The sequence below is a fragment of the Carassius auratus genome, unplaced genomic scaffold, assembly GCF_003368295.1.
Source record: "Carassius auratus strain Wakin unplaced genomic scaffold, ASM336829v1 scaf_tig00216162, whole genome shotgun sequence".
Classification (NCBI taxonomy): Eukaryota; Metazoa; Chordata; class Actinopteri; order Cypriniformes; family Cyprinidae; genus Carassius; species Carassius auratus.
In genome coordinates this window covers 160,534-188,380 of record NW_020528435.1, presented here as the reverse complement: position 1 = coordinate 188,380, position 27,847 = coordinate 160,534, and the positions used below count along the sequence as shown (strand labels likewise).

Sequence of the window (27,847 nt, the reverse complement as noted above, 5' to 3'; positions counted from 1 at the left end):
ATTTGCAGTCTACAGAATGCCTGAAGAGTTATTCAGATGCAAATTCCTGACATCGTCTCCACTGAGGAATTTCGCTGAGAGACATTCTAATGAAATACTTGCGTGAGGTCTTCAAAAGCTACATCTCAGGACAGACAAACAAACAAATGGAAGCAGTATGCTGGTGAGAGTTGTTGTCTAGCCTGCAAGTGTGGGAGCTTCTCAGGATCTACTTTAAACCTTGGTGTCACAATGCTTTTGACATTGGATTTGAGTTTAACCTTTTAACTATATTTGCAAGGTGATGATGCTCTCAACAATCGACAGTCGAGCAACAATTACACAAAAGTATCCTCTCATGAACAATAAGCCTAGTATGAGGTAAGCTTCGTTTTTAGACTTTGGAATCTTAAAAATGTATTTTCATGGGTTATCTTTAGTATTAATGTGCCATCAGTATAGACAAATGGTGAACGTTTTTTATTGAGATGTGAATGTTTTCATATGTTCAATTGCTTGGTTTAAACTCAAGTTCAGTTCCATCCTCTAATCCCCACACTTTCTGTCACCAACTTGAGTGCAACTGTGCATACTTGAGGCAGCTGTTTATCACTCTAGACATGACTCATTGTGTATGTGATGTTTTTGTCCCTTTGTAGTTACTATAGAACCTTAACACACTCAAAAATGTGCTTTAGTGTTTTTTGATTGAAATGCAAGAGATTCAGGACTCAAACGGCTCTCTAAAGGCAGTTTCTGCTTACACAAGCAACAAAGACAAATTAAGTATATATTAATACATGCCAACTGTATGTCATCAGTAGAAGTTCACTTCTGCTTGCTAGACTATATTACTTTCTCACCAATAGAGAACTGTAAAAAGATGTTGCTGTGAATACACTCCAGATCATCTTGTCAAGCAGACTCAGAAATGATTCTGTGCTTCCCACCCAAGTTACAAAAGCAGCTTTCACATCAACCAAACAAACCAAGCTCTAACATAAAATATGATCAATTATAAAGAAAAAAAATGTCTACAGATTTCAAATGAAAGCATAAATGCAAGAAACAGAATACTGAATGTGCTGCCATAGCGAGATGTACTGCAAACTCTCTTTACTGAAAAATAACAAGTTTTATGTTTTCAAGTTTTATGTTTTTAGACCCTCAAAAGGAAAACACAACAGTGTTTGAAAAGCTGTCAGTGATGGAAGTATAATCGGTGAAACCCAGAGTCCATAATCAGCTTCTGTTTTTCAGACTGGAGTCATGCCACGAACACAGTGTGCAGATGAAGCTGACAGGAAGCTGGCAAGGGCCACAGGTACACACTAAAAAATCTTGAGAAAGCGTGACTGTAGGATATGATGCAGTGGGTATGCGTTGACAAGATGAAGGGTGTTCATAACTTCAGCATGTCAGAAGACTTCTATTTTGGATAGGTTTTGTGAAAGGTGATGATGTTTGCAGTATTCTTTCAGATAGTGTTCATATTGTGCACCATTAGGGCATCAGACGTAGGCAACAGTGCAGTAAGAATGAGAAAAATCGAAGAGTATCACGACTCAGTTGTCAACTATGCATGTGTTTTTATTCATAATTAGCTATATCTTTAGCTATATCTTTCTAAGGGTTTCTTACATTGGTCTTGAACAACTTTGTTTTTAAGGTAATTTAAAACAAAAGAAGCCTCATTATTACACTGATTATATACATGATTAAAATATATAAAATATATAAATATATAAAAATAATTTGAATTTTTAATTTGTATTTGTATTTAATTGCAATTGCTATTATGTTAACAATTACAATTACAACCCCAATTACAGTAATGCTTATTAATACTTTAATCTGTATAATTATGTTTTTAATTCTAATTACAATTATTTGTGAGGTTCTGATGTAAACGATTACACTTAGGATTTATAATACTATTACTGTATCAATTCCAGTTACACTTATGGTTATGAATATGTTTATCATTAAAATTTTGATATTTGTATTTGATTATATTTGTAATTATGCTTTTGATTAGTACCGTTAATAATAAGGTTTATGCTTTTGATTGTTGTTGTTTATGACAACACTTGCAACTGCTATAAAGTTATACTCTATTTATATGTCCAATCAATCAAGACCTCACAGTGCCTTCTGAGATGTTATTATATGACCATTGTTGCACTGCGACATACAGTAACTGCAAATTCAGCTATCCAGGACACTGCATGCTTTGTTAAACTTATCTCTGAAAAGCCCTGAATATATAGGTTCTTTTATTTATCCAAAACTGATTTCCCCTTGCTTTTCAGATGCCTTTTCCATATTGCTATGGTGATGTTATTAAACTGATATTGCACCATTTTTTAAATATTTTTTTTATTTTATTATTATTATTATTATTTATTTATTTTTATTTTTTTTTGCAAAAACAAAAGCCAAACATCTCATGCTTTAACCGGTCTTTAGATCTACGCAATATAAAACCACTTTCGTTCAGTAAGTAACTTTAGGGGTTGGGTGAAAACGACATAATCTCAAATATTGGTGCTGTAAATAATGTTTCACCAGCTAACCTAGAAATGTGCTCTATGAAGTAAAATCTAATTGGTTTCTTTCAAGTTAGAAGTTTATAACATGTCTGAATCAAATTTCAATAATTAAAGCATTTAAAGAGTCACACCAGGTATAAATCGTCTGTTAAGGCTGCACATGCTCACTTTTTACAGTGCACCCACAGAACATTCAGAGCCACAGAATGTTTTTTGGCAATTAAATATTCCAAATAAAATCATACACAAAACATTAGAATATAATTTCAGAGGCTCAATGGTGTGAACCACAGGGACATCATGAGATAAAAAAAAAGAAAATACACTGAAGATAAAAATCCTCCCTTGAGAAAGAGAGAGCTGTACACAAGAACTCCTACTTAAAAACATCCACCATGTTTTTATTTATTTACTTATTTTTATTTCTCATTTGCCTTATTTAATTGAAATCACTCTTTTTGTTTTCAGGATAAAATAACAGTGTGAAAGCTTACCTTTCTCCAGACTAAGACTCCTAATATTGCTAAAATCCTCCATACTGTACTTCAAACTGAGAAGCCTCCATGTGCTAACAATAGATAGAGAGATGTGTGCCGCTCTTCAGGAGAACAATTCCATGAGCTGCTTTTCCAGATGAGAATGGTTGGATACTTAGATTCTCGTGTCTCATCCTAAAGATGGGGAACCAAAGCACCTGCTCCTGTATCTCTGCTTGATTCTTTTCTTTGCTTCTCCCTCCCTTGCTTTATCTCTCTCTGCCTCCTCCTCCTTCTCATCCAGCGCTCTTTCCCACCACTCGCATCTGAGAGTATGAGAAGAGCCACGTGTGCGGCCACTTCAGTGGTGCGTTATCACTTAAAAAAATGATGCTGGGAGACAAGTGAGTAATTTAAGAAATAAAACTAAGGAAGGGCCAGTAAACTTAAATGCAAGAAAGAAAGACAAAGAGAGATTTAGGAGGAGTAGCTTGAGGTGATGCTGATTTTCAGAAGCAGAGAGTCTCTGTCTTCATCTCATGTTTTATTCAGCATTACTCTGCTCAGAGAGAGTGAATGGGTCTAACTGCAAAGGAAAGAAAGCTTCGGAAACACTAAGGTGAAGGGAAACCAAGGACAGGGAAGAATGTGAAGAGGGAGGGAAGAAGAGAAAACTGAAGAAACAGAAAGGGAATTTTAAGACAATTCCATCATCCTTATATTGTTCTTATTGTATACTTATTAGTGTTATTGTTATTTAAAACTGAAAAGGAAACTCAAATTAAAACCATTATAAACATGTTTCATACTTGAAATAACATATTCTTTAACTGAAATAAAATATCTTGTTAATTTAGTTCAACTTGTACTAAAATAACTAAAACTAAACCTGAAATAAACAATTATAAAAAGCTATATAGACATATATTTTAAAAAAGAAGAACAAAAACACACAAATTACTAAAACTTTAACAAAAATTTGCTGAAAATATATAAATAAAAAGATAATAATTCCAAATATTTATAAATACATATAAGCATGAGCATGTGTTTTATATCCACCAGTTTGAAGATTATGATATACAGGGAAAGTAATTTAGTGTTATTTTGAAGCTTTGATGCTTTTGGTGTACTGTCATCAAATAGGAGGAAAAAAAACGAATAAAATCTTCGGTTGTGTTCATGGAAGCAGAAAGTTATAAAGGTTTGAAATGACAAGTAGCTTGTGAAATAATTATAATTTTTGCTTAAAGTAAATGAAACAACTGCATAGAATCTTGGTAAAATTACATGAAAGTGTTTAAAGATTGAGTTTCTTAAAGCATGTCATTTCCCTGAATGTCATGACAATGAGACTGTTTGTCACTGAAGTACTTTAGGAGTTGATAATGCTTTTTTGTCTGCTAAACATGGGCTGAAAGCATCATATAAAAGCTTTTCAGACAATGGAAGAAAAACTCACTTTCAGAATTTGAAACATCAGTGCACTTATGATGCAATGATGTGTGATACAGAAGGCACCAAGGAACAAATCACTTGTACAGTTTTGCACAATCCATCATATTTGATAGAATAACACAATAAAAGCTGCCAGTTGTTTGTCTCTCTCTTACAGAAGATGGAGACAAATGGATTTTCAATGCAATTGTATTATTTGAATCTTTTTTATTTAATTTTTTCTTTGCATTGGATGTCATAAGCATTTTTTTTAAATGTCAGAAATCTGTATTTAGTTTTTAAACTCAACTGTTACTGGAACCATATTTTCTGCTGCTTAAAAGTTAAAGTCGGCATGAAAGATTGTCCTTTTTTTTATTGTGACGTATATCCGAGTGAAATGGTTTCTGAAATGAGAAAAAAGGCATGGCGGGTCTTGATTTTGTCCTTTGGGAATTGATTGGATCATTGGAAGTTGGACGTTGCTAAAAAGAATTGGAGGCAGAAATGAGGCAGACCCCTATAGCCCAGCAATTGCACAATTGCACATGACAAGAAGAAAGAAGAAGTCATTTTGAGGGAGAGGGAGAGTTGATATATTTGATTCATGATTATGAGGGCAGATTAATTTGTGCACAGATAAATAATTTATAACAAACACTACAATATTATATAAAAATAAGAATTGTACATTTAGATTTCCTGGCAACTTTAAGATTAATTTAATAATAAGCAAAAAAAAAAAAAAAAACACTTGAAGCATGTGTATTTAATTAATCACAGAATAATACACTTTATGCATTATAATGCATTCATAATTCTTTATAATACACATTAATCAGCTGTGAGCTCTAGATTTTTTTTTTTGATTAATTACGATTCATATGATAACAATACTTATTCATAGTATACTACATTAATAATTAGGAACATATAATCAACGCCAAATTAAAATTTTTAATAAATATAAATTCATTATGGGATATGTCATGCATTGGATGAATTTAAAGGTGTAATCATAATTAGGCAAGCAGTATAAAGGACTATAATTATGAATATATTTTTATTTTATTTTCAATGCATTACATATATATTAATAATATATTTTAATATATTACATATTTAATGCATTAAGTGCAGTTTAAGGCACATAGCTCTAGAATGGACTATATATACATACTGACTTTAATTGCAGTGTTGACAGACATAGCTTTTGTTCTTTTCAAATGTTGAACACAATTGTGTTTTTATAAAACATGTAATTATCTACATGCCACAGAAATCTTGCATGACAGCAAAGAAATAGCACTGACACTTATTGTCCTGTAATGACAACCGTATAGTGAAAAAGACATCCTAACATTTGCCTCCATCGGAGATGTTATCACCATGTACCAAAGAATGATCTCATATGTTGCATGTGTGGCTGGTTAACTAGAACAGGGCTGGAAACAAAAATGAGTCAAAGCATGAACTCTAAAGACATTGACTCAGAAATCCCCAAGTTAATATTAAACACAAGATCAGATCAAATGTACTTTTGACTGCTGCTACTTTTAAACGAACCTGGAATGCTTAGATGTGTTTATGCTAAAGATGGAAAGGAAATCCCAGGAGAAGTGCAGTAAGAGCATGCAGTGTTCAGGAGCTGTCCGTGGTTCTGACAGCTCCAGCAGTCTGCCTATGGGAATCACCCTTGGCTCAAAGAAAGTAGGTCAGAAGAGACCAACAGAAAGAAACAGGCATGCTGTACTGATCTGCACCATCTGTGCTTTAAAAAACACCTCTTTGCATTACTCTTAGTTAACTCAACTAAAGACAAACCGTTTCAACTAAATGCACTGCATAACATTTATGTACAGTGTTGGGGCTAGTTACTCAAAAAAGTAATATATTACATATTACATATTACTCTCAAAAATAGTAATGCCTTACTTTACTTTATTACTCCCTGGAGAAAGTAACTAGTTATATTACTAGTTATATTACTAGTTACATATTTTTTTCTTAATTACTCTATGATTGCCTGAGATGCATCAGATGGAGGGAGAACATACAAAGGAGGAGTGTTATTTAGGGTCTTTATCAGTGGCGGCTCCTGCCAATTCTCTCAGGGGGGGCAAATGTTTGCTCTATTAATGAGGATAGGTCACCCATTCAATTGATAAATTAACGGGTAGTTAAAGATGTAAAGGGAACCGAACTACTATAGTATTAATTAAAAATAAACTGACATTAGGAATCAATCTCTTGCACTCCTTATTTTTCTATATCCGTGTTAACACTATTCATCAGCATATGAAGACTAACACTAGGATGTGGTTTTTCCAAAAAATACTTTTTACTTTTCGATTTCAGTTTAATAAGAAATAATTGAAGTCACATAAATCACTGTTTACACAACTCACTTATATTACTGCTCGTCAGTACACCTGTTCTCTAATCAGCGGTTAATTCCATCAGGTGCGTGATTTCACATAGAGCAGCTGTTACTACACAGAGCCGTTATTAACTGAGAAGATGCGCAAATCCAGTTCATTTTCAGCGTTTATTGGCACGGTTGTATGAACATATGGTTCACGCACCTGATGGAATAAACCGCTGATTAGAGAACCGGCTTTACTGAGATGCGCATTAACGAGCGGCTGATCGTGATCGGAGCACTCCTACAAAATAATTACTGAATCTCCACCCGTCGAAACTAGCTTTCTGTTGCTGGGAACCTTCCTCTGAAAAAGAGCTAGCCATTGTTGACGCTTCCATTTTTCCCCATCTGTCTGAGCGTGCCGCTCTGCTGCCGGCTGTCGACCAATCAGTGATGGTAAATGATACCTCGTGCCAAACCCAGACCAATCACTGTTCCATTCACGCCCTCCTCCCCTTCCCTTCTGTTCTCTGTGTTGTGTGCCTTGTGTGTGTGATGAAGGTGCTACTGGCAAATGTAACGCAAGTAACTAGCTTGGGAAAACTGTAATAATATTACCATTTTCAGACGAGTAATGCCTTACACTACTAGTTACTGAAAAAAGTAATATTATTACAGTAACGCATTACTTTGTAACGCGTTACACCCAACACTGTTTATGTATAATGTTTAATTTTTAATTACACAAAATCTGAAAAGGCACCTGAACTACCTAGGCTCATTGGAAACATGTGCCGCTACCCACATTTCTTCAAAACTAAAACTAAAAAAAAAAAAAAAGGCAGTAAGACTCTGACAACTTTCATTCCTTTAACACAAAGTATGATTAACAGGGCCAGAATTTCGATTAAAGGGTACATCGGATGCCCATTTTCCACAAGTTGGTATGATTCTTTAGGGTCTGCATGAAATGTCTGCAATATACTTTGGTTAAATTTTTTCAATGGTCATGTAAAACAGCACAGTTTACCTTGTCCAAAAAAGCTCTGTTTGCAGTGATCCTTTTTGGTGCATGTCTCTCTTACGTTTTTGTGTATTCGGTGGCGCGTTACCATCAAAAACAATAGTAATCCATTTCGCCCTCAGTGGCCTGTTTGTCAAAACAGCTCAAACCTGCATTAAGTTTAAATAGAACGGTTGTGTTTTTCGTTAAAGTATCGAGTAGGTTTAGGGTTGGGTGTAGGCGATATGTTATTTTCCAACACAATAAAGCATTAATCTCTTAGCGAGACTCCCCGGACATTTGATCTCCTACCTGAAGCAAAACAATAAAAATGCAGCGATTCTTGCCTCTACCAACATTATAAAAATGTAGCCATGGTCACCTATTGAACACGTGAATGATACCTGAAATTGTGTAGTGTGCTGAGAAGAGGTTTGATATTACTTTTCCAAGTGATGTATATATATATATATATATATATATATATATATATATATATATATATATATATATATATATATATATATATATATATATATATATATATGTCATAAACTTAGGGCAAGATTGGCAAGTGACCTTATTGCATAAGCATTTGGAAGAGCTTCCCAATCAGATGCAACATTCATAGGAGTATTTATATGTTTGGAGTTAATATGTTTGGTTAATATGCCATTGTTGTTAGCAGATCATATGCATTATCATCAGCTCTGCTTGTTTGTGACCATATGCTAATTTGCACTGCTCTTGGTAGATTGTGTTAGACATTATGGAAATGAACTGATTGCATATTAATTCCCCAACTGTCAGTAAATTACCTGCAGAACTTTCCACTCTCATTGGTGTGTTTATAGGATTGTGCTCTCACACTATTTGTCCGTTTTTGGTAAATAAGTAAATAATAGAGACTTGGTGATGTGACTTTTGACTTGTAAGCAACCACCCAGAACACCTTAGTTAAACAATAAAAACTAGTTTCCTAAAATAGTACTTATCAAAAGACTATTCAGATGTTGTTAAATTCCCATGATCTGAATTGGGGATTACCTCCTCCATGAGGTTTGAATCAATCTCTGAGGGATCTGAGTGTGTGTCATTACTGTTGGATCATATAGGTGCACAGTCTCTAGTGCAGGAAGATAAGGAATGAAGAAAAGTGAAAAGAAAAGATAAGAAGAAAACAAAGTAAGAACTCTCACAAAGTAAATTTTATCTTAAGCTGAGATTCAGTTTCTATAGGAAGGGGATCAACCTAATTCTTTTCTAGAACCACCAAAATTAGACACATATGCTGACAGCCTGACCTGCATCTCCCCCCAGTGCAAAAAAGCTAGGCATTGCTTTTCAAAAGTGCATTATCGTGTAATGAGCATTTAAAGTGCCTCTGGCTAGCCATGTTGTCATATTTATAGGAGTTCCACAGAAGCTGATACAGCTGATAAAGTTGTCTACAGACGAAGACAAAACACGCTCACTGTTCAGGATAAATACAGTGGGCACAGAAAAGAATCACTCCTTTAAAATGATCACATTTTGTTCCTTTGCAGCCGGAAATGAAGATGGACAATATTTGTTTTATCGAGCTGTATATACTCAGTGCAAATTCTACAATCCAACTGAAAGAGATTACAATCACTGAGTTCCTCTGAAAATGGATCACCCCCCTCCTCTGAAAATTACTTGAAAACTCAATCTGATTATGTTCTCAATGGCACACAATGCCATTTGTCTTTCAAGTGTGATCAGCTGTGCTCATTTAGATTGGCTAAGCATGAGGAGAGTTTTCCTGGAGCATTTCAGTCCTTGGTAGTGCAACTAAAGCAATCAACTATGGGTGGCAAGGCACTCTCAAAAGATCTCCGGGATAAAGTTGTGGACAGGGACAGGAGAGGCAGTCAGGAGATGGATAAAAAAAAAAAAAAAATTATAATAATAAAAAAATCAAAAGGTTTTATCAATGCCAAGAAGCAGAGTGAAGGCTACAGCAACTCTGAAGCAGCTGCAGGAATTATGTGACAACAATATTATAAATTCTCCACAAATGTGGGTTTTATGGGAGCGTTGAAGAAAAAGCCACTTCTCAAGAAAGGCAGCCACATGCATTCACGACTGAGCTTTGCCAAAACACACCTTGAAGATTCTGATGCAAATTCCATGTCTGGTGGAAAACCATTGCAGCTCAGCATCCAAATAACAGCATTCCTGCAGTAAAGCATGGAGGTGGTGATACCCTGTTATGGGAGTGTTTCTCTGCAGCAGGTACTGGAGCACTTGTCAGGATAGAAGGAAAAATGGGTGGGGCAAGAAAACACCAAATTCTTGAGGAAAATCTGCTGCCCTCTGCCAGAAAGTTGTCAATGGGAAGAAGGTTTACCTTCCAACATGAAAATGACCCAAAGCACACAGCAAAACTGATCACACAGTGGTTGAAGGACAGAAAAAGGTGAATGCCATTGCATGGCCTAGTCAGAGCTCAGACTTAAACCCCACTGGAATCTGTGGAATGACTTGAAGACTGCAGTCCACAAACCATCACCATGTAATTTAACTGAACTTGAGCAATTCTGCAAAGTCTATTGGGACTATGATTCTTTTCTATACCCACTCTAAAAGTGATCTAATATAACCCAGTGCTTATCCACAGGCACTGGGGTTAAATTAAACTGGTTCTCTAGATTATTATTCATCTCAATTCTTTTTATGTGCTTGTCATGCATATAGACGGCACAACAAAGGAAACAAGATATGAATTATGGAAAGATGTGAACCTGTTTAGCAATTATTGATTTACTTTTATATTCATTTGGATGTAGTCTTGGAGTCCTAGCAGTTGGAAAACTCCCCACAATTTGTGCTTTATTTATTTTTTCTATGGACTGTAAGTCATAGAAAACTTTTATCTACATACTTTAATACATTTAATGAATTACTGAATTAATTTAAGTATTTAAATTATTTTTTATTTATTATTTAGATATTATTAAATATTGATATTATTAATATTTTTTTAAATGTAATTTAAATTCAAATATTTTATACATACATATATTCACCAAAGATAGACAGACAGATTGATGGATTAATGGATGGATGGACAGATGGACCAATGGTCTTGTGACTGCATCACATGTAAAAGAATGAGTCTGGGCTGGTCAGCGCTGCTCTGCCCGAGCACTTCCTTTGATGGACAAGAGCTCAGAGAGAAATGTCCTCTGGGGCTTGACCAGATATGGCCAAAAAACTGAGATCAGCTAGCAGACCTGTGAAGATCTGCTCTGACAGAATAAGGTAATAATCAAGTGAGCAAAGACTGAAAACAAGAAAGATGTGGAGGTTCAAAAGGTAAAGATGGAAAGAGAAAGAGAAAAGAGATACAACGGATTTTATAGTCATGACACTGGAAACAAGTTTAAGCTATAGACATTAGTTAACTGAAGTTAGCTGTTAACGTAACTTGCATTTCACTGAATTTTAAGTCACATGTTGTTCCAGACCTGTACACATTTCTTTCTTCTGCAGAACACAAAAGAAGAAATGTCGATAATTTTTATTACCAACATTTTTGGAATGTTGTAACCAAACAGTACTAGGGCCATTGACTACTGCGACTACTTTCATTACTTTACAAATAATTGTCAGTAGAACTAACAAATACATGCAATATTAGTTAAACAATGAATATTTAAAACTAATCAGATAGTCAAATGAAAAGCTAATCCAAAAAAAAAAAAAAAAATCACAACCTAAAATATATACATAGTCAAAAATATTTACCTCAATGTTACATTTGTAAACTTGAAATCTGCTGATGCTGACACAACTGGTTATCGAGGATGTATTTCTTTAAGTTTCGAGAGAAATTACTCAGATCTACAGACAACTTTAGACTGTCTGGGAGTTGATTCCATTGTTTAATGGTTTTAAATGAGAAGGCAGTCTGTGCGAAGGCAGAAGATCTCTTCGGGATAGCACAATTTCTGTGAGCAGTCGAGTGGGATGTTCGGTACGTTTGTTCAGAATAAAGTTTTTTTTTTAAATTAATTGATGGTGGAGCAATATTATTAAAAATTTTGAAAACGTTTCTGAAATTTGTATATCAAATTAGAGAGTCAAAACTTAATATTTTATATTTACTAAGAATATTACAGTGATGATAGCGAGGGGCTTTCCTGTCAAGCACCTTTAATGCCTGATTATATACCGATCTGAGCAGTTTGAGTATGGTCTCGTTGGTCTGGGACCAATAGGACAAACAGTAGGTGATGTGTGAAGAAAACTAGCCATTAAAATACATGAAAGATGCTTCAGTTGTCAGACTTTTCCTAATGTGTCTAAAAATAGAGATATTATATTTAATAGAGTTGCACATTCTTTTAATATGTTTTTTAAAACATAGAGTTTGGTCCAAATGTAAACCTAAATATTTTGTCTCAGTCACAATGTTAATTTTTTTGTCCATTAACATAGATGATAGGCATATCTTTAACTTTATTGGACTTAGCGAAATGCATTTAAGTGTACGCTAAGTATGTGTGTTAGATAAATAAGTGTATGTGTATATAAATATAAATAGTGTAGTGTGTTCCACAGTTTTTTTTCAAGTGTTCATTAGATGGACTGCCCGAGGGAAGAAACTGTTCCTGTGTCTGGTCATTCTGGTGCTCAGTGCTCTGTAGCGTCGACCAGATGGCAACAGTTCAAAGAGGGAGTGTGCTGGATGTGAGGGGTCCAGAGTGATTTTGCCCTTTTTCTCACTCTGGATAAGTACAGTTCTTGAATAGAAGGGAGGGTTGAAGCGATGATTCGCTCAGCAGTCCGGACTACCCTCTGTAGTCTTCTGAGGTCCGAGAAAGAGCGATCTGCATAATGTGCCTTTTCCAAACATGGATCAATCTAAAGCAGAAAACGTACATTTATCATTAATTTGCACCTACTTGAACATCTGGAAAGACTACATGGATGCCAAGGATACTGTTATCTCCAACGTGATGTTAGTATGTACATGTACTACCGAGTTGTCTTAGGATGCAGAAACGTATTTTCGGGGGCATCCGTCCCCAAGATTGGTTTGCAGCAATCAACCTGAAGGACGCATACTTTCATGTATCCATCCTTCCGCGCCACAGACCTTTTCTGCAGTTTGCGTTTGAAGCCTTCGGGCTGACCCTGTCTCCCCGTGTCGTCACAAAAGTCGTGGAGTACGCTCTTGTTCCCCTCAGAGAGCAGGCTCAACTGTCTAGACGATTGGCTGATACTAGCACAATCTTGGGAACAGTTGTGCGAGCACAGGGCTTTGGTGCTCCGGCACCTGAGCCTGTTGGGCCTTCGGGTCAACTGGAAAAAGAGCAAACTCTCACTGACACAGAGGATCTCTTTCCTCGGTATGGAATTGGATTCGTTCGAACTGACAGCAGAGACACAGAGAAACTAATGGCGACTCCATCCCCTGAAGGTCCAGCTGATTTGGAGACGGTTCGGAGCTACTCATGTAGACCTGTTTGCTTCTCCAGAGACCTCTCACTGTCAGTTGTTCTACTCCCTGACCGAGGGAACTCTCGGCATGGATGCACTGGCACACAGCTAGCAGCGGGGCCTACGCAAATATGCGTTTCCCCCAATGAGCCTTCTCGCACAGACACTGTGCAAAGTCCGGGAGGACGAGGAGCAAGTCTTGCTAGTGGTACCTTATTGGCCCACTCGGACATGGTTCCCCTAGCACTCCTCGTGACAGCTCCTCCTTGGCCGATTCCTCTAAAGGAAGGATCTACTGACTCAGAGACGGGGCACGGTTTACCCCCGTAGAGGCCCGATTGGAGTTGTGCTTTCCTTTCTGCAGCAAAGCATGACATATGCATTGCACCTGCTTTCTTCTTATACTCATGCTGTGATCAGCGGTAGCTGGATGCAATAATTGCATGCCAATGTGCATTAGCTTGTTTAGATTACACTCAAAATAGATTGGTCTATCGAAGCGATATCCCATTCTCGTCAGTCACCGACATGGTGTCTCCGTTCCCTCCTTCAGGGAACAAGATTTACCGTACATAACCGAGACATTTCACTGATATAAATGCTAATTGAAACTCAGGGGAAGACCTGGACAAACAAAACACACACGTGACACTGCCACTGCATCAACACTTGTCAGAGGAGGAAACACGAGAGGAAAAATATGAGCACCACTGATATTGCGTTACTTGTTTCTAACATGTTTCACTGCAGTTTTAAAGTGAACTGTTTTGTGTTTGGTACTAAAACAGTGTGTACACAATATGACACTGAGTTCAGAAATGAAACGGTATGGTGTGTGGTATGAGGTTAATGCTCACATTTAAAATTAATGCACCACCTACACTATCCCCCAGCCTAAACGTAGCCTGAAGTTATTAAGTGTTTTAGCTTTAATCTTTGAGGCTTTGAGTTCTTCTGTGGAGTGTCATGACTTATGATTCATTTTACCAGGTGAGTTACTTAATAAACGGACTATGTCCAAAAAAGCAATACACACGAAGCGGATTACATGAAGAAAACATTACATTTAATTAGTTAATGTAATGTAAATCTTGCACTATGGTAAAAGTGTTTTGAGGTTATATCATAGTATTGTTCAAGGAAATGCACAGAAATAAGATTTATTTTATCCATAATCTGCCCCTTTATTAATGATTTGTGTGAAAAGAAACAAAGGTTGTTGGTGTTTTATTACCTATACTGATCATTTCACCTGGAAACTGCAGTAAAATATGTTTAGGCACGTTTTTTGCAGTTTTTAAGAGATGTAGGCAGAGTAATGTATTTACAGTGAACCAAGGTTGAGTTTGGATCAACATGGGAGTTTGTACACAATGATTCCTTTAAGAGTCAAATACGTTACTAGAGGCTTGTTCATACCAAGGACAATAACTATGAACATTTACATTTATGCATTTAGCAGACGCTTTTATCCAAAGTGACTTACAGTCCATTCAAGCTATATATACAGTATTGTTCAAAATAATAGCAGTACAATGTGACTAACCAGAATAATCAAGGTTTTTAGTATATTTTTTATTGCTACGTGGCAAACAAGTTACCAGTAGGTTCAGTAGATTGTCAGAAAACAAACAAGACCCAGCATTCATGATATGCACGCTCTTAAGGCTGTGCAATTGGGCAATTAGTTGAAAGGGGTGTGTTCAAAAAAATAGCAGTGTCTACCTTTGACTGTACAAACTCAAAACTATTTTGTACAAACATTTTTTTTTTTCTGGGATTTAGCAATCCTGTGAATCACTAAACTAATATTTAGTTGTATGACCACAGTTTTTTAAAACTGCTTGACATCTGTGTGGCATGGAGTCAACCAACTTGTGGCACCTCTCAGCTGTTATTCCACTCCATGATTCTTTAACAACATTCCACAATTCATTCACATTTCTTGGTTTTGCTTCAGAAACAAAATTTTTGATATCACCCCACAAGTTCTCAATTGGATTAAGGTCTGGAGATTGGGCTGGCCACTCCATAACATTAATTTTGTTGGTTTGGAACCAAGACTTTGCCCGTTTACTAGTGTGTTTTGGGTCATTGTCTTGTTGAAACAACCATTTCAAGGGCATGTCCTCTTCAGCATAGGGCAACATGACCTCTTCAAGTATTTTAACATATGCAAACTGATCCATGATCCCTGGTATGCGATAAATAGGCCCAACACCATAGTAGGAGAAACATGCCCATATCATGATGCTTGCACCTCCATGCTTCACTGTCTTCACTGTGTACTGTGGCTTGAATTCAGAGTTTGGGGGTCGTCTCACAAACTGCCTGTGGCCCTTGGACCCAAAAAGAACAATTTTACTCTCATCAGTCCACAAAATGTTCCTCCATTTCTCTTTAGGCCAGTTGATGTGTTCTTTGGCAAATTGTAACCTCTTCTGCACATGCCTTTTTTTTAACAGAGGGACTTTGCGGGGGATTCTTGAAAATAGATTAGCTTCACACAGACGTCTTCTAACTGTCACAGTACTTACAGGTAACTCCAGACTGTCTTTGATCATCCTGGAGGTGATCATTGGCTGAGCCTTTGCCATTCTGGTTATTCTTCTATCCATTTTGATGGTTGTCTTCCGTTTTCTTCCACGTCTCTCTGGTTTTGCTCTCCATTTTAAGGCATTGGAGATCATTTTAGCTGAACAGCCTATCATTTTTTGCACCTCTTTATAGGTTTTCCCCTCTCTAATCAACTTTTTAATCAAAGTACGCTGTTCTTCTGAACAATGTCTTGAACGACCCATTTTCCTCAGCTTTCAAATGCATGTTCAACAAGTGTTGGCTTCATCCTTAAATAGGGGCCACCTGATTCACACCTGTTTCTTCACAAAATTGATGACCTCAGTGATTGAATGCCACACTGCTATTTTTTTGAACACACCCCTTTCAACTAATTCAACTAATTGCCCAATTGCACAGCCTTAAGAGCGTGCATATCATGAATGCTGGGTCTCATTTGTTTTCTGAGAATCTACTGAACCTACTGGTAACTTGTTTGCCACGTAGCAATAAAAAATATACAAAAAACCTTGATTATTCTGGTTAGTCACATTGTACTGCTATTATTTTGAACAATACTGTATATATATATATATATATATATATATATATATATATTTTTTTTTTTATTTTTTTTACCAGTATGTGTGTACCAGTATGCTTCTAACAAAGTGCTTTACCACTTAGCCACAGGAAGCAATCTATAAAGAAAACTATATTAGTGTTCACACCAGCAGACCATATCATATCCAAGTGCACGCTCGTCTGCCGCTTTAAATTCTTGTGCTCATTATAGCGACATTGATTCTGATTGGCTGTCAATGTTCTTATCGTTCATCAATTGGAAAACATTATTCTGAATGTCATTCCAACTATATCGTTTCTCTGTGCCTTTATTGTAATAGCTGTGCTGTGGTCTCGGTTATTCTTTAATATTGAGAATGATTTTTATAACTCGTTATCGTCCTTGGTGTGAACAGGCCTTAAGACTTCCTCACAACCTGACTTGCTCAGCTACACACTCATTAAAAAGAGCAGTGTGACCTAGAAGCCATCTCAATTCTCCATTTCAAGAGATTGTGATCTTAACCCTGAATCTGAACACGAGACAATGGACCTAGTCTCATTTTTCACAGAAACAACATGCACGCTCATTTTATTCCACATGGTGCACAAAGGCGAGAAAGAAAACATGTTCTTCCTGCTTTAATTTAATCTGCGGCCTGTTTTCTCAGTGGAAACTAAGAAGGCAATAAAATATGAGGAACCGTTAGTCTCAGCGCCCCAAGAATCCAAGTCTTTAACTATTAAAGGCAAAATGAAATTTAAATCCTAATACATGTTCCCGATCTCATTATGAATGATTTATTGATGCACGTTTTTATAGCCTTTAACCACTTAACTGTAATTTGCTGGAGCTACTTTGTTTTTTGGCTGCCGAGTGTAATACCCACTTGATCTAATCAATTTCTGCCGTATAAAATAATGCTCTCTCCATAAATCCTGTAAATAGATTGGGGGCTTTGTTGATTTGAGGGTGAGTGAACCCACTGGCCTTTATGCCTTTTAATATTTCCAGTTGTTTATCAGTAATGCTATATACAAGTGCAAATGCAAAGACTGTCTAGGAGAAGAGTGCAATAGTGCTTCAGGTTTGAATTAGGTCCCTTTGGCCTTCCTCTAGCACGAGTCCTTTGGGCGTTTACTCTAATTGCTCTCTCTCAGAGAGAACAGGCTAATTTAGGATGGTGCCATGCACTGTGAGTCTGTCAGGGTTTGCACACATCCCTAGCGTGTGGATCAGCCTGCGGCTCCAGCGAGTCTCAAAGTGATGTGATGCTGTTACATTCGGCAGATAAGGCAGAGCTCAACGCTCAATGCTACGGCTCATCAGATTGATTGTGTTCTGCCGAGCCGCTGTTTCATGCTCATTAGTTCTCTAATTCATATAATCAATATTATGGATTCCAAAGACATTTAAGTGTTTGCTTGCCTGGTTGAACTAATTTGATGAGGTATGGCAATAACTTGAGAGTGTTTCTATCACAGTCCCTTTAAGGAAAGCACCACTGTTGGTGCATTGCTAGCCATGCTAAGGTCATTGATTTGTCATTCCTGGAACTCGTATGATAAAATATATGTTGGTTGTAATTGCTTCGGAAGTGTCTGCAAAATCAATAAATGTAATAATCTTGAAAGGTATAGCACCTTCAGAGACATTACAATTACATATTTCTACATCTACTCTTGACTAAGCCAACATTTATCATAGACCTTGAATCTTTTGTGAATTATTTTCCTGGAGTGATGATGTGGAGAATGTGAAAAATCTGTTTGTGTACTGAAAAGCCAGCCGTGACTATTGAACGGCACACATATGTCAAGGCTACGGGTTTTCAGTTCATGTTGAATTCAGTATGAAAGGAGCTCACAGTCATTGTGTCTAGCGAGGGACACATGGATGAGAAAATAAGGTTGCTTGATTTACACTTTTCACCAAATCACAATGCTAGTATGACTTCAGTTTTACCTTTAATTACAACTTTTCCCTCTCTGTGACTTTGATGGATAATTTCCCTTACTACAGTATATTAATTGATTTAGAAGGAGCATATTTGTTCTGGCAAAGATGCCGTGTGATTATGATAGTGAATTAGATTATTTTTTAGCTATTTCTGAATCTAAACTATGCAAATTATGAAAATAAATGCACAAACTGCATGGTCAATTATTTAATTGTAATTATTTAATCAATTATTTAAACATATAATACATAGAAATTATTATAACAACATAGTTACCTACTTATTTTTAGTTCCCTGTCATTATTTATGCTAAAATAAATAAGGTATTTTTTTTTTTGTTATGCATCATTAAGACTTAAAAATTAAAAAAATTACACCAGACATTCATGAATATGCTCTGTTCTAGCTCACACTTCAGCTCATTATGACTTTTTTCTTAGTAAGGCACTAACTCTTAATTTGCAGAAGTCTGTCATCTTAAAGATACGTTTTATTTTCTTTAAATATCTCTTAAAATGCGTTGATTAATTATGTTATTTTCTGTTACTTATAATTATGTTATTATGTTATTTTATCTAAAAGAGTGGGATTTTTAAAAGTAAGACAAATTAATATTGCTGACTTTAATTAATTTAATAAAATAAAACTAACAAATGTAATTTCTACCTTTGGAAAATGTTTTATTATTTTATCCAATACATATATGCATAATAAGGATGCAGTGCAAATATACCGAACATCTGAGAATAAACAAGTTCTGCATTTCTAATCTTCTATAGTGTATTGCAGTTCTAAACACAACACAGAGGATGCTTAAGGAACCCAGCTGTGTTCTGTTCTGCCATTATTCAGAATCACACTGTGTGTTTGAGCAGTTACAATGCATCTGGAATAATAAAACAGCACAGAAAAAGTGTCCAGCAATCATACCGAGTTATTATAGCCTCATTATATTCAACAAACGTTTAATGTTATTTTATTTTTTAGCTGTAAGTTATGTTATTCCACCCAGCCTCTAATACCCTTATTTTCAGCAGTGACATTTCTGTAAGGCATTTCATTTACAGTAGTTGTATCATGTATTTGGTGATTTAATGTCATTAATTACATTTTATAGAGCATGTTATGCATTCAATTTTATGTACAATATAAATATTTGTTCATCTGCTGTAGGTGACTTTCTGCACATTTGTATTTTCTTTTTATACACAACCAAAAAGGCTCTGCACAAAATGCTGCTTTGCCAAGATATACTGAAGATTTCTACTCAGTATACTGTAAACATTGAAGAAAAGCACATGGACAATTACAAAATGTGAATAATACAAAACAAAAAATTGAAACAAAAATTACATCCAAACGATAAGACTGATAGAGTGAATAATGCTTTAAAAATAAATGTACTTTTGTATTTGAAAAAAAATAAATGCATATAAATATTTACACAGCCTGTCACATCAGCATATCCCATCACATCCAATGCTTCACTGATCGTCTTTTCCAAATTACCTACATAAATGATATTTCTAAGCTTTATTTTCTTTAAGATTATATGCTTATAATCGAAGCAGATGGAAGAAGCTGAGAGTATATGTTTGTCTCTGAACTATGACCATAAATATGAAAAACTAACACTTAAATGCCTTTTGGTGCATAATAGCAGTATTGAAAATAAGCCAGTGTTCCCAGAACCCTACTGAAAAAAGAAATCGAATTCATAAATCACTGTGTGATTTTTATCTTGCAGGAATTCTTCCTGTGTTACTTTCATCCAGTTCAGAATCATACTTATTGGACATATAGATAGAGCTCAGAGATGAATGGATGTAATTAAAAAGCAGCCGGCAAGCCTTTATCCTATTACCTACAGCATTTATTAATATAGTCTACAACAGTTTAATTGTTGGTGAGGTAACTAAGGTTCAAATCAATACATTGTGTGGACGCTGCATGGCTTATAATTATTTACAAGAACACACTGATGAGGTTTTATTATTTGCCATTATGAGCTGTACTATGCATTAAGAATACAGTAATACATTTTAGGCTATTATTGGCCTTTTATAAAAAGCATCTGGCCACTAGAGTCTGTGCAGTGATTTTACATTTAAGAGGGGTCAGGCACTCTGCTCAAGAAGACCCTTTCATCACACTTTGGCATATTGCTTTATGAAATACTAATCGTTTGTACTGTAAATATTGCAGAATGTCCTCCCATAGACAAGATGAACTGAAGGTTTTATGGACTCCTAGTCTAGTCACTGAAAGGAAACCCGTGCCATTTGAAACATGTGAACTTACAAGCCATGTGCTCCACACACTGCATGTTTTCTGATGGAATACTTCAGATAATCCACTGCCATCTAATGGGCTGCAGGCAAACAAGGATCCTTCTCTCTTGAGAAATCTGCTTTAAAATAGACTCTAGCATAAGGATTTGCTTGAGATACAACCTGCTTGTCATGCCGAGGAAAGACAGTGTGTTAAAACAAGAGCTGATAATGAGGTGTTGATTTATTCCACACAGCAGACACCTTCAGCAACAATAAAAATAGCCCTTTTTACACCATAATACAGCTTGTGAATGGCATTTGACAATTAAACATTTTCTATTTATTTATTGTATTAATTATTAATAAAAACAATTGATTCATTCCATTGCCCGTGTATGCTAATAAAAAAATCTGTTAAAACCTGTTAAAAATAGCTGTTATGGTAAATAGCTTATTGCATCATAGTATACTGCACAGATGAGGAGTTTTAAGATATCCAACTTATACAGTAGATAATAAATATATACTCTCTGAGTTTGGTTAGCACATGGCTAAGATAAAAAAGTAAGGTTTCTGGGTCTCAATATGCTTATTAAAAAAATAAAAAATAAAGCTCCAGACATTGATATTATGTAACAAGACGTCTAACTGCAGTCGAGTGTTTGAAGTCATATGATCACAGCGGACTCTTCAATATACACTAGCTTGAGTAGAATTGTTTTTCAGTGCTGTATATGTGAGTGGTGACGTATTAATGGATTGTTAGTCTTGTGCATCTAGACCTTTGACTGGCGTACTGATTGCTGCTTAAAAAACGCCTGTCTACCTGACATGTTCCAACAATACATTTTTGAATAGTCTCTGCAGAAGGTTACACTGAAAACACAATAACAATAGTCGAAACTTATTTTTTATTATTTTAACAGCAGAATATTCACCTGACTGGCTACTTTATAAAGTACAGGTAGCAAGTTGGACCCGTTTTCCCTTCAGAACTGCATGCCTCAGTTCTTTGTGGCATAGATTTAACAAAGTGCTGGAAAATGTTGGTCTATATTGGCATGATAGCATCACACAATTGCTGATTTGTCAGCTGTGTATTCATGACTTGAATCTCCTGTTCCACCACATCTGGTGACAGTGGAGGCCATTTGAGTATAGTGAACTCGCTGTTCAAGAAACCTGTTTGCTGATGCAAGCTTTGTGACAGTATGGTGGGTTATTCTGCTAGAAGTAGCCACCACAAGATTGGTACACTGTGGTAATACAGGATATGCTCAGCAACAATACTCAGATTGGCTGTGGTGTTTAAACGATATTCAACTGGTACTATGAGGGCAAAAGTGTGCCAAGAAAATATCCCCTGCACCATTACATCAGCAGCCTGAACCATTCATAAAGGCAGGATGGATCTGTGCTTTCATGTTGTTTTCTGAAAAATTCTGACCCTACCAATTCTGAAATGTCGCAGCAGAAATCAAGACTCATCAGATGAGACAAACGTTTTTCCAATCTTCTATTTTCCAATTTTGGCGAGCCCATGCAAATTGTAGCCTGTTTTCTGCTCTTAGCTGACAGGAGTGGAACTTGGTGTCTCTTCTGCGGCTGTAGCCCATCTACTTTAAGGTCCAATGTGTGTAGAGATGCACTTCTGCATATCTCGGACACAAGGGGTGGTTATTTGAGTTCCCGTTGCTTTTCTATCAGGGTTTGAAATTAACACCTGCAAACCCGCCAAATGCATGTAAAAATCAGCTGTGGTGGGTAACATTGTCAAAATCTTCACTCAAATTCTTGGGGAAGTTAATGCAAGCCATATCTCTGCATCCCAAGCTTACTTGAACATACCCTTCACTACACAAAAAAATAATGGCGCACTGGTTCCCTTTTCTTTGAAGCAATAGCGCAGATGCCAATAAAATAAAATAAAATAAAATTAAATTAAATTAAAAACGCCTGAAACCTCAAACACTATGTGATTTTCTTACTGTCCAGCTGAACTGTCCTGATATCATGCACTTTGATCCCACCACATTTAGTTTTATCAAATTTAAGGCCATAACATTTTTAAATGGTACAACAAAGTCTTAACTATGATTTCAAGAGGTCTTAAATTTGGGGTTGCAAAGACAAGAATTCCATTGTAGCTTTATTTGACCATTAAACTTCCTAGGGCTATGATTTCATTGAATAAGTATGAGCGCTGCTGTTTCAGAGTCAGATGCTGCCCTTGGGGTTATTTAACCGATTTAACCGCTATTTAACAGATTACACATCACTAAGATGCTGCTGTATTGAACATGGCACCTGATGACTTGTTTTGTTCCCTGTCATTTTGCTTTATTTGATGTTTGATTCATCGCAGGTTCCCTCTTATGTCATACTCCGGGGTTCCCTTAAGCATTTGTGCACATGAGCACTCTTCTAAAACGGATGTGCAAACATACTTAGATTAAAATGTATTTATACTTACGTAAAATGTAATGTATAGATTGCACTGCATGTTAACTTGCTAACTGTGCCCAAGAGCATATTTATTTGAGCCCATATCCCTTGCTAACAAGAAACTATGCTTTAAACCATGGGTCAAGAGCTGTAGTTCAACACGTAGTAAATGTAGTAAACACTCTATGGGTAACGACGGAACTTGCAAACATAGTTGGCTAACGATGCTTTTGGGAAATGCACCCCTGTACAGCAGTTACTATGGAAACTGCTATATTCTGCTCCTCCAAAAGTGCCTCCTTGTGGCAGAGAATGATTTTCCATTTTAAATAAGCCCTTCTGCTGTTATTGTGCAGACCATTTGACCCATATTTTTACGCAGCAAAAACTAAATGTGTTGTTCTAAATATGAACCGGTGGATCGAAAAGATGCATTTTGAAAATATAAACAATTTAGACATTAAGATATATGTATATGTTAATAAATTAATATAATACTTTAAATAATTGTTTAAATTAATTTAATCATTTATATTTCTGACTCATTTCCTTCTCCAAAAAGGTTTAAATGCTGATATGTGTGTTGAAAACGTTTTGCTTGTGTGAAAACCTGTAACTGAACTGTATAAATGGCATGACATTTATTTGTTCAGGTCTTAAAAAGGTCTTACATTTTGTTAAATTTTAAAATGTGGAACCTGGAATAACCCTGGAATAAAAAAAATGAAATTCAGATTTTATATACTGTATAGCCCTTTTGATATATATAAATGAAGCTGTGATATATTTAATTTGGTTTAATTTGGTTTAAATCTGTGTGTGTGTGTGTGTGTGTGTGTGTTTATTTAATTAATTAATACATTTACTTATTTATTTATTTTGGCTAGTTGAAGTTATGAATGGCCGGTAAATTTAGTAGCCAAATTGGCTGCTGAGTAAAAAAGTAGATTTTAAACCTTGCTTTCTATCATTTCAAACCAGCTCATTTTCTTCTGACCTCTGGCATCAACAAGGCATTTTCACCCACAACTGCTTACTATTTTCTCTTTTTCAGGCCACTCTCTGTGAACCCTAAAACTCTAAACCCTCTGTAAACTCACCAGTTTCAGTCCGTCTGGCACCAACAACCATGCCTTGTTCATAAATCACCATTCTTCCCGATTCTGATGCTCGGTTTGAATATCAGTAAATCGTCTTGACCATGACTACATGCCTAAATGCACTTAGCTGCTGCTATGTGATTGGCTGATTAGATATTTGTGTTAACAATTAGTTGACGCTTCTCTTCTTCATCTGACGTCACTTCCTGTTTGTTGTTGCTGTTAGTACTGCATTTGAGCTCCGTCATTATATTATTTTTATCTACTATCTGAATCTCAAAATTTAATTTTATACAGCATCATTTCAGTTTCTATAAAGTATGAATATATCCTATTCGTATATATCCTATTCATATCCTATATTGTATTCTACAACAAAACAATCAGAGCGCCTCGTTATCACTGGTTTTATTTTGATCTCCCAGGTCCGCTATTAGCTTATAGCCCGTTAGCATCGGCAGCGTGGTTGCTGCTAACCGCGCTTGCATTGCTAATACTCTATTCACGCACATTACCATTGCTTAACTCACAGTTACTTGCTTTAATGGCAGATGTATGTCTACCTTTGATTGCAAAGACAGATTCGCAAATAACCTGCCTGATTTATTTCAACTGCTATTTGTACCCAAAAATACACATGAACTAGAGGAAATGGCTGGCAACATGGGCACTATTTTCTCTAATACATTAGAAGCTGTTGCCCCCATCAAATTGAAAAAGGTTAGAGAAAAACGTACTGTACCATGGTATAACAGTAATACTCACTCTCTCAAGAAAGTAACTTGTAGTCTTGAACGCAAATGTAGAAAAAATAACTTGGAAGTTTTTAGAATTGCATGGAAAAACAGTATGTCCAGCTATAGACAGGCTCTAAAAACTGCTAGGGCAGAGCATATACACAAACTCATAGAAAATAACCAAAACAATCCAAGGTTTTTATTTAGCACAGTGGCTAAGTTAACAAATAAAAGCACACGCCACCTGATTCTAATATTCCATAAATGTTTAATAGTGATGATTTTATGAATTTCTTCACTGATAAAATAGATAACATTAGAAATACAATAGCGAATGTAGATTCTACAGCGTCTAATACTTCAGTTTCATCCATCGCACCCAAAGATAAACTGCAGTGCTTTACAACCATAGGACAGGAAGAGCTAAATAAACTTATCACTGTATCTAAACCAACAACTTGTTTATTAGATCCTGTACCCACTAAATTACTGAAAGAGTTGTTACCTGTAGCCGAAGAACCGCTTCTTATTATTAACCTGTCGTTATATTTAGGTCACGTCCCAAAACCATTCAAGCTGGCGGTTATTAAGCCTCTTATTAATAAACCAAAACTAGATCCTAGTGAACTGGCAAATTATAGGCCTATTTCAAATCTTCCATTTATGTCTAAAATTTTAGAAAAAGTTGTGTCTGCTCGATTGAGCTCCTTCCTGCAAAAAATTATCTGTATGAAGAATTTCAGTCAGTTTTCACGCCCCAACATAGCACAGAAACTGCACTTGTTAAAATTACAAATGACCTGCTCCTTGCATCAGATCAAGGCTGCATCTCATTTCTAGTCTTACTTGATCTTAGTGCTGCGTTCGACACCATAGATCATGACATACTCATAGATCGATTACAAACCTATACAGGTATTCAATGGCAGACTCTAAGGTGGTTTAGATCCTACCTGTCCGATCGCTACCATTTTGTTTACTTAAATGGGGTGTCATCTCATTTATCATCAGTAAAATATGGAGTGCCACAAGGATCCGTCCTAGGTCCCCTTGTATTTTCAATATACATGTTGCCCCTTGGTAATATTATTAGAAAATACGGGATTAGTTTCCACTGTTATGCTGATGATACTCAGACCAGATGAAACTTCTCAATTATCTAAGCTAACAGAGTGTGTTAAAAATTTAAACGATTGGATGACCAATAATTTTCTTAAATTCGGATAAGACAGAGATATTAATTATTGGACCAAAACACAGTATACATAATCTTGTAGATTACAATTTGCAACTAGACAGATGTACTGCTACTTCCTCTACAGTCAAAAATCTGGGTGTTATATTAGACAGCAAATTGTCTTTTGAAAATCATATTTCCCATGTTACAAAAAATGCATTCTTCCATCTTAGAAACATTTCCAAGCTACGAAACATGTTATCTGTTTCTGATGCAGAAAAGCTAGTTCATGCATTCATGACCTCTAGACTGAACTATTGTAATGCACTTCTAGGTGGTTGTCCTGCTTCGTCAATAACCAAGATACAGGTAGTCCAAAATGCAGCAGCTAGAGTCCTTACCGGGTCAAGAAAATATGATCATATTACCCAAATTTTACAGTCTCTGCACTGGCTACCTATTAAGTTCCGTATCAGTTACAAATTATCATTACTTACTTATAAGGCCCTAAATGGTTTAGCTCCAGCGTACCTAACTAAACCCCTACCACGTTACAACCCATCACACACCCTAAGGTCACAAAACGCTGGACTTTTGGTAGTTCCTAGGATAGCAAAGTCCACTAAAGGAGGTAGAGCTTTCTCACATTTGGCTCCCAAACTCTGGAATAACCTTCCTGATAATGTTCGGGGTTCAGACACACTCTCCGTTTAAATCTAGATTAAAAACACATCTCTTTCACCAGGCATTCGAATAATGTTTCTTAAATTGTGACTGCAGTTGCATTTAAACAAATGTGCATTCTTATTGTTTAGCTTGGGTTAAACTAATTAATTTTAATTTGTTGGAACAGCAGCTATGCTAATTATGTCTCTATTTGTCTCTTTGTTCTAGGATTTACACAAGCTCCAGTCTGGATCCAGAACACCTGAGAAGAGATGATGCTGACCCTCAGAGGACCTCAGATGATGCTAACCCTGAATCAACAACAGAACTAACAAATATTGCTACAAGTGTGTCTGCATCATATAATAATTGCTGTTAATAATGTTCATCATCTGGTTGACTACGTCTTGTATAAATTTTGTCATACACGCACAAACTGACAGTCACCACTTATAAGCTACTACTAAATATTGTGGAAACTTAACTTTCTGTAAAGTTGCTTTGTAATGATTTGTATCGTAAAAAGCGCTGTACAAATAAACTTGAATTGAATTGAAATTGAATTGAAGTTGAAGAGCTGTATCTAATACATTGGCCAGGGAATGTATAGTTCTGTCTCCAACATATATTATTTATATAGCCTTTTTTTGTCACTATATGGTTTCACTGTAAAGAAAAGAACAATCTGAACATTCTTCAAAACATCTCTTTTTGAAGAAACAAAGTCATACAGGTTTGGAATGACATTAAGGTGAGTAAAAAACAAAACACATTACATGACAAACACAAACACAGTATGACTTCTGTGTGAACTATTCCTATAAAGTCGGAATGCGATCTGAATGGGGTTGTTGGTAACACGACCCATGTGATGTCTAAACAGAAGCTCAATTACTTTGGTAGCACTGCAATATGAATGCAACCATTTAAAGCTCATTAGTTAGAGCTCAATTACATTTGAAACACTTAAGGCATATATGACATTGCAATAAAGCCGACTGACTGTAAATTAGATTTCTGTGAAGGCTTTGGGGACACACATTCACTTTTATTACCGGCATTCATCTAAAATTTACATTAATGA

At 36.0% G+C, this 27,847-nt stretch overlaps 1 protein-coding gene and 1 long non-coding RNA gene across 4 annotated transcripts in view; one reads left to right on the top strand and one right to left on the bottom strand.

The window, feature by feature from the left end:
- Positions 1–27,847, bottom strand: part of LOC113097250 (1-phosphatidylinositol 4,5-bisphosphate phosphodiesterase eta-2-like) — a 128,844-nt gene that overhangs the window by 57,191 nt on the left and 43,806 nt on the right. Inside the window, exon 1 of one of the 3 annotated variants that reach the window (XM_026262468.1) lies at positions 3,026–3,965. The exons of the other annotated variants lie outside the window; for them this stretch is intronic. Coding sequence (XP_026118253.1) covers positions 3,026–3,068 — 43 coding nt within the window. The 5' untranslated portion in view covers positions 3,069–3,965. Of the gene's footprint in view, positions 1–3,025; positions 3,966–27,847 lie in introns of those variants that run through there. 3 annotated transcript variants of the gene reach the window in all.
- LOC113097252 (uncharacterized) lies at positions 25–27,051 on the top strand. The gene is made up of 4 exons (XR_003288812.1): positions 25–163; positions 281–360; positions 1,240–1,303; positions 26,992–27,051. It is a non-coding gene; the product is annotated as an uncharacterized LOC113097252 (long non-coding RNA).